The 14,717-nt window shown below is 41.3% G+C and overlaps 1 protein-coding gene across 1 annotated transcript in view; it reads left to right on the top strand.

Annotated features, from left to right (window-relative positions):
* The window catches only part of LOC134359153 (cilia- and flagella-associated protein 54-like), a 510,505-nt gene that overhangs the window by 274,285 nt on the left and 221,503 nt on the right, over positions 1-14,717 (top strand). Inside the window, exons 42-45 of the mRNA XM_063072102.1 lie at positions 2,146-2,331; positions 2,989-3,076; positions 10,603-10,794; positions 12,948-13,014. Coding sequence (XP_062928172.1) covers positions 2,146-2,331; positions 2,989-3,076; positions 10,603-10,794; positions 12,948-13,014 — 533 coding nt within the window. The remainder of the gene's footprint in view (positions 1-2,145; positions 2,332-2,988; positions 3,077-10,602; positions 10,795-12,947; positions 13,015-14,717) is intronic.

Below are 14,717 nucleotides of genomic sequence, written 5' to 3'. Positions count from 1 at the left end.
GACAACGAGAAGATCGACGGGGTCAGCTCACCTGAAGACTCAAATCTCTCCCTCTTTCTCTGTCCATCACTACTCAACTCAATACCATGAACTGAACTGAACTTTACTCATCATCGTAAGGCTTTTTACCCCTAGACTTGAAGAAGCTTGGTTTTCATATATATTTCCACACTTACTGATTTACTTACTTATATATATATAATCATTGCTAACCTGTTTGATTTATCTACATTTATATTACTGTATAGCGTAGTTACTAATAAATATTATTAGTTAATAGCAATACTGGACTCCAAAGTGTTTTCCATCTCTACTGGTTCTTTATTCCCGTCACGGGTATGTGACAAAATGAGGCTAAATACCACTCCAAAGGCATTTTTAAGTTTGCTGACACCGCCACTGTTGTGGGCTGAATCAGAGGTGGTGAGAATCTACATACAAGAGGGAGATTGAAAATCTGGTTCAGTGGTGCCACAAGAACAATTTCTCACTCATTGTCAGCAAAATCAATAAGCTGATTATTGGCTACAGGTGGAGGAAACTGGAGGCTCATGAGCCAGGCCTCATCAGGGATCAGAGGTGGAGAGAGTCAGCAGCTCTAAATCCTGGGCATTATCATTTCAGAGGATTTGTCAGCATATAATTACCATTACAAAGAAGATAAGGCAGCACCTCTGCTTTCTTAGAAGTTTGCACATATTCAGCATTTCATATAAAACTTTGACAAAATTCTATAGATGCATGGAGAGTATACAGACTGGTTTCACCATGGCTTGGTATGAAAGTATAAATGCTCTTGAATGGGAAACAAAACTATGAAAAATAGTGGATACAGCCCAGTAAAGCCCTTTCCAGCATTGAGCACATTTAGAAGGAATGGTGTTGCAGGAAAGCAGCATCAAGGACCCCCAGCATCCGGGCCACGCTGCTTAATGCTGTCATCAGGAAGAAGGTACAGGAGCGTCAAGTCCCACACCAACAGTTAGTACAATCCATGATCAGGCTTTTGAATCGGGGGACTTCAATACCCCAACCAGAACCGATTTCAAAACCCATGGATTCACTTTTATGGATTCTACAACTTGTGTTCTCAATATATATAATTTTTATTCTTGTCATCTTTTTGTAATTGCACAGCTTATGGTCTTTTGCACATGCACTGTTTCATTTAATTCATTACTGAACATTTAATTTTCTATTTACTGTGAATATCCTCAAGAAAATGAATCTCAGGGTAGTATATGGTGACATATATGTAGTTTGATAATGTTACTTTGAACTTTGAACAAGGCAGGGGAATGTGTAATATGTGCTAGGTACTAAAATGTATAAAGGAACAAAGAGATTTTGAAGTATACATTCATTGATCCCTAAAGGTAGAAGAAAGGATAGGATGTATGTAGGAAGGATAGTTGAGAACAAGAAGCTATTTCCACAAACTGAAAAGACATGGATTTAATTGGTTAAAGAGGGAATTGAGCAAAAGAAAAATATCCCCAGCGAATAGTGGAGCTTTGCAACCCATGACCTTAGATCCAAAATATATTTGACGGAGAGGAGCAGAATGGTTACATTAGTTTTGTTATATCACCAAGACCTGGATTAGCAATCCTGAAGATTGGATTTGAATCTTATCATAGCAGTTGGACAATTAATATCAGCTAATTAAGTCAATCTGTAATAAAAATGTGCTGATATCAGTAGCCCTGAAATAACACATCTGGTTCATGTCCTGGCTGTGGCTGGGCCATATATGTCTCAGGACTCAGAGCAGCAGAAATGATCCAGCAGGCCATTCATTTAGTTGTACCAAAGTGGCAACAAACCTGGATTAGAGACCCAACATTAAAGGCATCAGTTCTTCTCTCCCCCCAGCTTGAAGATCAAGAGCCCAGGATGAGTGGGGGTCAAGTTTGGGCAACGTGTTGAATGAAGCACAACATAGTCCATTAACAGGACGTAGAATAATTGTATATCACAGTGCAATTAAGCATTAAGCAGTGCTGAGATTACTTTGTAAGTCATGAGAAAAATCATGAACAGAAAGAAAGGCTGTATTTTACATTAACTTTATTTTTTGTGTGGTAAATTTCTGCAAGGTAAATTGTGACTAAAGACTATAATCAACTACTGGTTATATTTTAGGGCGGAGAGACATTCTGAGACAAAGATCAGGAAAAGTTGACTTCAGTTCAACACCAACTCACATTGAACATTCCATGCCTACTGATCTGACCAATGAAGATTTTCGTTTGTTTGTTAATGTTCTGAGTAAGCCACTGCCGTGGTCACAGGTGTCACTTGTGATTTTATCATATGACAACACCATTGGTAAGATGTGCATTGTTCCTTCTAGATCTTAGATGTTTTTATGCTGTGATTCTGCCTATTATGGACATTCATTCAAGCTTGTTTAGAGAAATAAGACAATATAAGTACTTAATATGATTGGATTAGTATAGGTGATTAGTATAGTCATCTGATTAGATGTTTGGATGCCCTCAGTTTTAATGTTTATAACTTAATCAATTGCTGATGCCTTTACAGTCAATTAGCCTGAAACAAGGAGACACAAGAGACTACAGATGCTGGAATCTGGAGCAACGAACTAGATGCTGAAGGAACTCAATGGGTCTGGCAACATCAGTAGAGGGAAATAGAGGATCTCATCCTCAAACATTGACCGACCATTTTCCCTCCACAGATGTTTGTTGCAGCCGAGTGGTTAAGGTGTGAAGAGCATTGATAGCATCAATGGAATCTTAATGGAGGGGAGTAAAACTTGAGTTCAAGTTCTCCTGGTGATAGAAAATCCCTTATTTTCAATGTACCTTCTCCATGAAAAAAAATACAGAATAAAAAAAAATCAATTAGATTATGGCAACGAAAAGTAAATAATAATTACATCCAATCTGAATAAACTTTACCTTTGAATGTTAAACAGTCAGCTGTCACTCTATATTTAAAGTTATTTCTTTTATCAATTAGAGTTGCTTCGAGCAAATGGCCAGAACAGTTTGTGTGCACAGGCCCTTCATGAACAAGGAAACCTTCATTTCTGTAAAGCTGGGAAGAGGTAATTTTCCAACTTTTGGACATTTGAACTCTATATTCTCTTGAACTGCTGTGGATCCAGGTGACTGGCAAGAAATGCCAGCTGTCCTCCACTGATGCTACTTATCTGGTTTGGTGTTTCCAGCATTTCCAGGTGCCTTCTCTCAAACCCCATTGTTTGTCTAACTTTGTTTCATGAGGATAAGAATGTCTTAATATACCATTTGATGAACAGAGAAAATTTGTTCTCCCAGTGACAACAAAAAAAAATCATTTCCAAATACAAAAAAAATTCAGAAGCAAGAAGTTCTCAATATGAATTTAATGTAGAGGTTTAATGTTACAAATGCCACTTTTGCCTTTCATCTACCAGAATTTTTGAGGTTAATCTTCAAATTGTACTCTTAATTTTTTATGACATAAAAAGGCATTTGGCCCATCAAGTGCGTGCAGGTAGACAGTGCAATTGCATCAATCCCCTTCCTCCACTTATTTCCCCGCAATTTATTTTCTTTTACTTGTCCATTAATTTCACACTGATTCTCCTACCATTTACCTGCACTAGGGGCAGTTTGCAATGCACAACCAATTTGACAAACTGCATGTCTTTGGGATATGGGAGGAACCAGAGCACCTGGGGAAACATGCAAACTCGACACAATGTAAGCACTGAACGGGTAGTGCAGGAGCTGAAAGTCAGTAGTGCAACTTGTTGAACCACTGGGCCACCCACAAAATCCTACACATTCCAGGAGGGTTGCCATTGTAAGCCCCACAAAAATGGACTGAAATGTCTAAGCTTTATTTCCTCAAACTTAAGTGAGAATTCTCTTTTCCTAATCCAAGAGAACTGAGACCAATTATACGGTATTTAATGCTACTCCGGAAAACAGCAGCAGAGAATTAACTATAGATTTAAAACTGTTCCAACAAAAAATCTGACTTGGCATTGTGTGTGAAGAGGAATATCAGGTTAAAAAACAGAAAATGATAGGAAGGTACAGCAGGTCATGTCACTTCGGTGGGGAGATTACAACATGAAATATCCTGAACTTGAAATGTTGACCTGCTTTTTCTCGCTTTATTTGTTCTTTTCCATCTGTAGTTTATTGCTTTTCAGAGCAACACATATAAAATTGCTGGAGGAACTCAGCAGATCAGGCAGCATCTATGGAAATGAATAAACAGTCAACATTTCAGGCCGAGACACTTTATCAGGACTATTTAGTTCTTGATTTCTCATTTCATCTATCTCAGGTTTACTAGAGCTGTTGGGAGTGGTTTAAACTAATATGGCAGGGGGATGGAAACCAGTATAATAGAGTTGAGGATAACCCAGCAGGTTCACAAGTAGATGATAGATGTAGCATGAACGTAAGGAAGGACAAGCCAATGACTGGGTACAAATGCAGACAGAGCAAAGAGTGAAATTGTACCACAGAGGCAAAATTCAAAAGAGCGAAGAATGTAGGACTGTAAGTGCTGTACTTACATGTGTGTAGCATTCAGAATAAGGTGGACGAACTCGTGGTACGATTAGAGATTGGTCGGTATGACGTTGCGAGCATCACTGAGTCATGACTGAAGGAAGGTCACACTTGGGAGTTTAATATCAAAGGATTATTGAAAGGACAGGCAGGAAAGCATAGGTGGTGGTGTGGTGTGGCTCTGTTGGTCAGAGATGGAATTACATCTTTCAAAAGAGATAATATGGGGTCAGAGAATGTTGTATCTTTGTGAGCGGAGTTAAGAAACTGCAAAGGTAAAAAAAAACCATTATGGGAATCATATATAGGCCTCCAAATGGTAGCCAAGATGTGGGGTTGAGATTGCAAAGGGAGCTGGAAAAGGCATGTAATATGGGTAATGACACAATTGTAATGGGGGACTTCAATACACCAGGGGATTGGGAAAATCAGGTTGGTGTCAAATCGCGTGAGAGTGAATTTGTTGAATACCTGCAGGGTGGCTTCTTAGAGCAGCTTGTGCTTGAGCCTACTCAGGGAAAGGCTATCTTAGACTGGGTGTTGTGTAAAAACCCAAATCTTATCAGGGAGCTTAATGTAAAGGAACCCTGAACAGGTTGTGGTCATATTATGATTGAATTCAGACTGCAATTCAAGAGGGAGGAGCATAAGTCACATGTATCAGTATTGCTTGTCCTGGGTATGATTCTAAACTGCAACCGGTGATGAGGCTCTGACTGGGGACTTTCAGAGCTTTGGAGAAAGTGGAGTTACCCCTTAGTCATTCACAGGGTCAGAGAATGTTGTATCTTTGTGAGTGGAGTTAAGAAACAGTAAGAGTAAAAAAAACATTATGGGAATCATATATAGGCCTCCAAATCGTAGCCAAGATATGGAGTTGAGATTTCAAAGAGAGTTGGAAATGGCATGTAATATGGGTAATGACACAATTGTAATGGGGGACTTCAATATAACAATAAGTTATTTGAAATATTACAGAAAATGCTAGATCTAGATTCGAAAGACCTCCGCCTAATCAGAAATCTGTACTGGGAACAAACTGCTGCTGTAAGAATAGATAGAGAAGTGAGTCAGTTTACGGAAATCAAGAGAGGCATTAGACAAGGGTGTGTTTTCTCCCCTGAATTATTTAATGTGTACAGTGAAACAATATTACAAAAAAATAAGAGACATATTCGGAATCAAAGTTTGTGGTGAAAACATCAATAATTTCAGATATGCAGATGATGCTGTGTTAATTGCAAGTACGGAGGAAGAACTACAGAACTTAATTGATATAATTGTTGAAGAAAGTGCAAAAATGGGTCTATCTATCAATTGCAAAAAGACAGAATGTATGGTGATATTCAAAAAGAAGTAGAATCCTATCTGCAGACTGAGAATAAACGGGGAAGACAGAACAAGTACAGAACTTTTGCTACTTAGGAAGCTGGGTGACATCAGATGTTAGGTGCAACATGGACATCAAAAGAAGAACAGGGATGGCAAAAGACACCTTTCGAGAATGAAGAGCATATTGACCAATACTAAACTAGGCATGACAACCTGCCTCAGAGTACTGAAATGTTACGTTTATCCAATTGTGTTATATGGCTCAGAATGCTGGACAATATCTAGTAATATGAGGAAATGAATTGAAGCAGCAAAGATGTGGTTTTTGAGGAGGATGCAAAGAATATCATGGACGAAACAAACATCTAATGAGGATATCATGAACAGAGCAAAAACAAAAGGAGAAATGATGTATGAGATCATGAAAAGGCAACGTAACTTCATTGGACATGTGATTAGGAAAGAAGAGTTAGAATCATGGTAATTATGGGAAAGATTACCAAGGAAGAAAGGATACCAATGAATTGATCCACTTGACCCAAAACAGGATTGTGTGGGCCATGGCAGTCAAAGCTCAAACTAGGCACGGCACCTGGTTAGGATGATGATGATCAGTATTGCAATAGAATAAAGGGAATTATAGAGGCATGAGAGAGGAGCTTGCCCAGGTGAATTGGAGGTGGATACTGGAGGGGATAATGGCAGAGCAGAGAGGCTCTGGGAGAAGTTCTCAAGGCACAGCACAAAAGAAGTTCTCAAATTGCAGGGGTGGGTAACCGTGGCTGACAGGGGAAGTTAAGGACTGCATAAAAGCCAAGGAAAGGCCAAATAATGTAGCAGAAGGGAGTGGGAAGTTGGATGATTGGGAAGCTTTTAAAATCCAACAAATGGCAATGAAAAAAGCTATAAGAAGGGAAAAGATGAAATATGAGGGCATACTAGCCAATAATATAAAGCAGGATACTAGGTTACTACGTTTTTTTCAGTTATATGGAGAGTAAAAGGGAGGTGAGAGTTGATATTGGATCTCTGGAATAGATGCTGGTGAAGTAGTAATGGGGGACAAAGAAATGACAGATGAACTTAATAGGTATTTTGCATCAGTCTTCACTGTGGAAGCCACTAGTCGTGTGCCAGAGGCCCATTACTGTCAGGGAGCAGGAATGAGTACTATTGCTATTACAAAGGGAAAAGGCCCCAGGCAAACTGAAAGGTCTTAAGGTGGATAAGTTACCTGAACCAAATGGTCTACATCCCAGAGTCCTGAGAGAGATTGCCGAAGAGGTAACAGATGCATTGGTCATGATCTTTCAAGAATCATTTGATTCTGGCATGGTCCCAGAGGACTAGAAGATTGCAAATGCCACATCCACTCTTTAAAAAGGGAGGAAGGCAAAAGAAAGGAAATTATAGGCCAGTTAGCCTAACTTCAGTGGTTAGGAAAGTGTTGGAGTCTATTATTAAGTTCGAGGTTTCGGAGTACTCGGAGACTAATGATAAAAGGAGGATATGTGGAATGCTCTGCCCCAGAAGGCAGTGGAGGCCAAGTCTCTGGATGCTTTCAAGAAAGAGGTGGATGGAGCTCTTAAAGATAGCGGAATCAAAGGTTATGGGGAAAAGCCAGGAACTGGATACTGGTTGTGGATGATCAGCCATGATCACAGTGAATGGCAGTGCTGGCTTGAAGGGCCGAATGGCCTACTCCTGCACCTGTTGTCTATTGTCTATTGTCTAAAATAAGTTAAAGTCAGCATGGTTTCTGTAAAGGGAAATTTTGTCTGACAAATCTGTTATAATTCTTCAAGGAAGTAACAAACAGGGTGGACAAAGGAGAGGCAGTGGATGTCAGTTACTTTGATTTTCAGAAGGCATTTGATAAGGTGCCACACATGAGACTCCTTAACAGGATAAAATCCTATGGCATTGCAGGAAAGATACTGGCGTGGAAAGAGGAATGGCTCACAGGCAGGAGGCAGGGAGTGGGAATAAAGGGGGTCTTTTCTGCTTGGCTGCCAGTGACTAGTGGTGTTCCTAAGAGTCAGTATTGGGACTGCTACTTTTCACATTGTTTGTCAGTGATTTGGATAATGGAATTGATGACTTTATGGCAAGGTTTGCAAATAATATGAAGATAGGTAGAGGAGTAGAGAGCAATGCGATTGCAGCTGGACTTAGACAAATATGCATTTTGGTAAAAGGAACAACAGTGTGGACTATTATCAAAATGGGGAGAAGGTTTAAATATCAGAGATGCAGAGAGTTAGGTGTCCTTGTGCAAGACTCCCACAAGGTTAATTTACAGGTTGAGTCTGTGGTAAAGAAGGCAAATGCAATGGAAATCAGATGTACTTTATACTTTATTATCGCCAAACAATTGATACTAGAACATACGATCATCACAGCGATATTTGATTCTGCGCTTCGTGCTCCCTGGAGTACAAATCGATAGTAAACAATAAAAACTTAAATTATAAATCATAAATAGAAAATAGAAAAGGGAAAGTAAGGTAGTGCAAAAAAACCGAGAGGCAGGTCCGGATATTTGGAGGGTACGGCCCAGATCCTGGTCAGGATCCGTTCAGCAGTCTTATCACAGTTGGAAAGAAGCTGTTCCCAAATCTAGCCGTATGAGTCTTCAAGCTCCTGAGCCTTCTCCCGGAGGGAAGAGGGACGAAAAGTGTGTTGGCTGGGTGGGTCGTGTCCTTGATTATCCTGGCAGCACTGCTCCGACAGCGTGCGGTGTAAAGTGAGTCCAAGGACGGAAGATTGGTTTGTGTGATGTGCTGGGCTGTGTTCACAATCTTCTGCTGCTTCTTCTGGTCTTGGACAGGACAACTTCCATGCCAGGTTGTGATGTACCCTAGAAGAATGCTTTCTACGGTGCATCTATAAATTTAGTGACGGTTTTAGGGGACAGGCCAAATCGTCGGGCGGAGTGACAGGGGAGGCTCCGCTGCCACTTCCAGCTGCCGGGGGCCCAGGCTGTCAATTGAAGCCAACACTTAATCCCAGAGGGCTGGGCTCCTGACTGAAACAAGTCCGTAAGCTGAGTCACGGTTCCGGAGGCCTCCGTTCCAGCCGAGCCTTGGGCTCGATTTCCGAGGTCGGCGGCGGAGGCGTCACTTCCGGCAGCTGTAGATGTCCACCAACGGAGCTTTACGGTGGTTGCTCCGGGGATGTGTCTGGGGCACTTTGAGGTCTCCAACGTCACTTCTGTGTGGTTGTCTGCTCCGGAGAGGTGCTGGTCGGAATGGGCCGCGTCTCAAGCTCTCCGGCACCATAGCAGGCCGCGGGTCTCCGGTAACGTGGTGGGCCTTGGACCAGGCCTCGCTGGCTGGGTCCAGGTGCGGTCCGGAGTTCTGGCGCGGTGATCTCCAACTGGGTCAGTAGCTTTGCCAGGGTGTTGTTGATCTTGCTAGATATAGCAAATTGGAGGTTTAGAAGGGTTTCTCGAGTATAGGATAGCGTAGAGGGCAGTTTGCTCAGGAGAGCACGCACAGAGTAGCCAGATACCGGCACCATCTTGATTTGCTGGCATTTATTTCAAGGGGAATAGAATATAGAAGCAAGGAGATAATGCTGAGCCTTTATAAGACACTAGTCAGGCTGCACTTGGAGTATTGTCAACAGTTTTGGGCTCATTATCTCAGAAACGATGTGTTGTCATTGGAGAGAATCCAGAGGAGGTTCATGAGGATGATTCCAGGAATGAAGGGGTTAACATATGAGGAGTGTTTGGCAGCTTTGAGCCTGTACTCATGGGAATTTAGAAGAATGCGTGGGGATCTTATTGAAACCTACCAAATGTTGAAAGGACTAGATAGGGTGGATGTGGAGAGGATGTTTCCTATGGTGGGGGTATCCAGAACTAGAGGGCACAGCCTCAAAATTGCAGATTGACCTTTTAGAGCAAAAGTAAGGAGGAATGTTTTTAGCCAGAGAGTAGGAATCTGTGGAATGCTCTGCCATAGACTGCAGTGGAGGCCAAGTCCATGGGTATATTTAAGGCAGAAGTTGGTCAGGGCATCAAAAGATACGGCGGGAAGGTAGGTATACGGGGTTGAGTGGGATCTGGGATCAACCATAATGGAATGGTGGAACAGCTCAATAGGCTGAATGGCCCAATTCTGCTCCTATGTTTTATGGTCTCACCTCTGTTTTTCTCCCCCTCCAAATTTGTGAAACAGTGTTTCTCCCACCATCCAGTTTGTTGTTCCTTCGCTCTCTCCTTCCCCTTCCCCAGACTCTTCTTTCTTGCTACTTCCCCTTGTTTACAGTTTTCACCCTCTCCCTAACTCTTTCCTTTGCACCTTCACTAGTTTGCACTGCTTCTTCCCTCTCCCTCCTTCCCTCCCTTGCTTGTATGAGTTTCCCTGTCTTCCTCCACTGTAGGATGCTTCTTTATCCTTAGAAGGATTTTATTCCTCTCAATTGATTCTTAATCAAGATTGTGTTTTTCTGTCTCTCTCTTTAATTTGTAGTATAATTTTTCACCCTCCTTCCATAGCTCCCTCAGGATTTGTGTTCCCATGTAATTTCCAGGTTTACATTTGCAAATACACGGGATGTGCAGGACAGCAAGTTATTGGAAACATGAGTATTTAGCAGCAAGTAACATTCCTCCTCGGTTGTCAGGAGCAGCGCTTTGGTGACCAACCAACATTACCACTTGTAGGTTTTGGCATGCTAATGTTTAATTGCCTACTATGGGACAAAAAATATTTTGCAGGCACGCTTTCAGATGTTGGTCTCAAGCAATTGATATGGCCTTGAATGTGACTGACTTTATAAATAACTGGCAAGACATGGAAAGCAGCAGCATTTCATTTAAGCATTCCAAAGATTTTAGTGAAGCCCTGCTCGCTCGAGCTGGTGTCTGGGGCTGTCTACTGGCTGGAGTCTTAACTGCAAAAATAGCTCAGTAAGTATGGCAAGCTAACAGGTATTACATTCGTTTCTATAGTAAGTAAGAAACCAAAAGTTATTCCTCCTTCTTGTTGTGTTTGTCAAAATTAAATTTACAAAGTTGCACACATCAAATGTATGTCACAGAGAAGACGAGGAATTTAAACAGGAGAGTATTTTGCTCCTTAATAAAGAGAAGAAAAGATAAAGATGTTTAAACATTAGCTTTGTTTGTTACTTGTATGCACATTGAAATATACAATGAAATACGTCATTCTTATCACTGAGGATTGTTCTGGGCAGCCTGCAAGTGTTGCTGCACTTCCGGTGCCAACATAGCGTGCCAACAGCTCACTAACTCTAAACATGCATCTTTAGAATGTGGGAGGGAACTGAAACACCGAGAGGAAACCTATACAGTCACAGGCAGAACATACAAAATTGTTACAGACAGTGGTAGAATTGAACCTGTAATAGTGTTACGCTAACCACTAAGCTACCACGCCACCCCGATGTTTTTGTTGAGAGAAAAAGTGGTGAATGCAGTGACATCAACATGGAGATGTACATTTATTTGATTAACCAACCTTGGAAGGTGTTCTTCCATTTTAAAGTTTGGTTTTGATACATTGTCCTAATATTTATTTTGCCTTTTTTAATTCCTGCATGGAGTATGCATGGTGATGAAACACTTTCTTGAATAATTATAGACAATAGTAGAGCATTAAAGTCATTCAGCACAAAGTAGGCCTTCGGCCCACCTTTAAAATATGGTTGAAAATGAAACACCCAGAGGAAACTTGTTGTTTACTCCACAAACACAGCACCAGAAGTCAGGATTAAACTCTTGTCACTGCAGCTACAACATTGTACTTTCTTGTAACGTTTATTTTCACAGTTCATTTTGGTAGGATCTTGACCAACTTTTAATGAGAAAATTTTCAGTCAGGATAGTTTGTTAATGGAACTTGGAGACAGTGCTGTTTGCATAAGACTGCTTCCCTGGGGGTGGGGTAGGTACTGAGAGGCTGAATTGTGCTGTTTAAGAAGCCTATAAGATCTGCTGTAGTGCTTGTTTTAATTGTACAGACTGTGGCAATGGTATGGCAACAGTGGAAGGTGCTAGATTGGATGCCTAATGAATTAATAGCTTTAGCTTGGATGTTGTTTCAGCAAATGGAGAGCATTCCAGCATTTGAATATGCCTTGTAGATGTAACGGCTTTGAGGAAGTGACCGCAGAATAGCCAGCCTTGAGCCATCTCTTATATGGTTGTTGCAGTTAAGTCATTGGCCAATGATCAGGATATTCATTGTGGAATATTTGCCACTAAACGTCAGTAACATGTGCTGTGGGCTGGGGGCTGGGGGCTGTGTATGAATGTTGGGACTGTGCTTTGCACCTTGGCCCCAGATGAAAGCTGTTTCATTTGGCTGTATTCATGTGTATGGTTGAATGATAGTTAAACTTGACAATCTCTTCCCTAATCATTGCCTGGCATAGGGCACTATGGTAACGTAGCGGTTGGCATGACACCATTTGGAGTTCAATTCCAGTGCCTCCTGAAAGGAGTTTTTTTGATGTTCTGCCATGAGAACATTGGTTTCCTCTAGGTGCTCCAGTTCCCTCCCAGTATGTTATTTTGTAAATTGGTAAAGGGGTTGAGGGTTACCCAAAGTTGCATGTGCACTAACCTTGTCTACCATCCTCCTGTGAGGAGCATTGTTGAAAGCCTTCAAAGAATCCAAATGCACGGCATCCAGTCATCAACTCTCCAATGATGTGAGTTCCCTTTCCTAAATCCAAATTGACTCTAATCAAATTTATTAATACTTTCTTGAATTCAACCCTTCATGAAAGTTTCTGCCATTGTCTTGACTGCCATTATCAGGCTGGTAGGATTGTAGTTCTTTCTTTTCTTTTTCTCTACATGTACTGTCTTGAAAGTAAATTTTTCGTATTGACTTCTGTATAGCTACTGGTTGAATGAATTTGAATAATGAACACAGGTATAATTCTTTTCACATGTTTATAAATACAAAGGAACATATTTATATAAATAAAAAAACTTAAATTAAATTCACTTACTCCCTGTACCTTTATTTGTATTTCACTTTGTTTGCCATAACCATGTCTTTTGTTAAGTAATAACTTGTTCTTGTGATTTAGGTTTATTACGTTATCGGACTTCAAATTCAAAATCAATTGCTGTATCTTATCAAGCTTTTTCTTTAAGGTAAATTATGATGACTGTAATATTGTTGACATCACAGAGACAGTGGTTGAAAAATGAGTGGGCCTAGCAATTCTGTATCCCAGAATATAGAACTTTCAAGTGAGACAACGGGGGATGTAAAAGAGAAGTTCAGAAGTCAAAACCAAAGTAAATTTATTATCAAAGTGTACATATGTCACCATATACAGCTCTAAGATTCAATTTCCTGCAGGCACCCTCCACAAATCCATAATAGATGGACTAGTGAAGTTAACCCCTTTGGTTCAAGAGCCTAATGGTTGAGGGGTAGTAATTATTCCCGAACCTGGTGGTGTGGGTTCTGAGGTTCCTGTACCCTCTTCCTGGTGGCAGCAGCAAGAAGAGAGTATGTCCTTGTTTTGGGGGTTCCTGATGATGGATGCTGTTTTCCTGAAACAATGTTTTGTGTAGATGTGCTCAACGGTGGAGTGGGCTTTACCTGTGATGGATTGGGCCCTTTCCACCAATTTCTGTAGGATTTTCTGTTCAAGAGCACTGGTGTTTCCATACCAGGCTGTGATGCAGTCAGTCAAAATACTGTCCACTACATATCTATAGAAGTTGTCGATGTTTTAGATGTCATTGCAAATCTTCACAAACCCCAGGAAGCAGAAGCATGGCACTCATGAGCTGGGCCCAAGACAGGTCCTCGGAGATAGTGACACACAGGAGTTTAAAGTTGCTGACCCTCTCCACCTCTGATCCTCCTCCAATGAAGACTGGCTCGTGGACCTCTGGTTTCCTCCTCCTGAAGTCAATAATCAGCTCCTTGGTCTTGCTGACATTGAGTAAGATATTGAGTTGCTGTTACGGCACTGATCAGACAGCTTTATCATCTCCCTCATATATACTGATTCGTCAGCACCTTGATACAGTCCACAACGGTGGTGTCGTCAGAAAACTTGAATATGGCATTGGAGCTGTGCTTGGCCACCCAGTCATACGTGTAAAGCGAGTAGAGCAGGGGCTAATCACACAGCTTGCGGTGCACTTGTGTGATGGAGACCATGGAGGAGATGTTGTTGCCAATCTTAACTGACTGTGGTCTACAAGTGAGGAAATCAAGGATCCAGTTGCACAAAGAGGTATTAAGGCCAAGGTCTTGAACCTTATTGATAAGGTTTGAAGGCTGTTAGTGTTGAATATCAGCAAGACCAAGGGGCTGATTATTGATTTCAGGAGGAGGAAACCGAAGGCCCATGAGCCAGCCCTTATTGGGAAATTAGAGGTGGAGAGGTCAACAACTTTAAATTCCTCAGTGTTATCATTTCAAAGGACCTTCTCTGGTTCCAGCATGTAACTGCCATTACAAAGAAAGCACGGTAGAAGTTTGCAAAGATTCACCATGTCATCTAAAACTTTGACACACTTCCATACTTGTGTGGTGGAGAGTATATTGAATGATTGCATCACAGTCTGATATGGAAACACCAATGCCCTTGAATGGAAAAGCCTACAAAAGGTAGTGGATACAGCCTAGTTCATCACCGATAAAGCCCTCCCTGCCACTGAGCACACTTACATGGAGCGCTGTTTCAGAAAAGCAGCATCCGTCATCAAGGATAGCAAATGCAGAGAACTCTAGATGTTAGGGGATATCTAGGGTTACTTAAAGAGAAAAAAGGGAAGCACATGGTAGGTATGGAGAACTAAAGACAAGGGAGGCTTGTCAAGAGTATGTAAAG

This window comes from Mobula hypostoma, chromosome 20, assembly GCF_963921235.1.
Source record: "Mobula hypostoma chromosome 20, sMobHyp1.1, whole genome shotgun sequence".
Taxonomy (NCBI): Eukaryota; Metazoa; Chordata; class Chondrichthyes; order Myliobatiformes; family Myliobatidae; genus Mobula; species Mobula hypostoma.
Note: the sequence above shows the minus strand (reverse complement) of the source record. Positions and strands in the feature narration are given on the sequence as shown.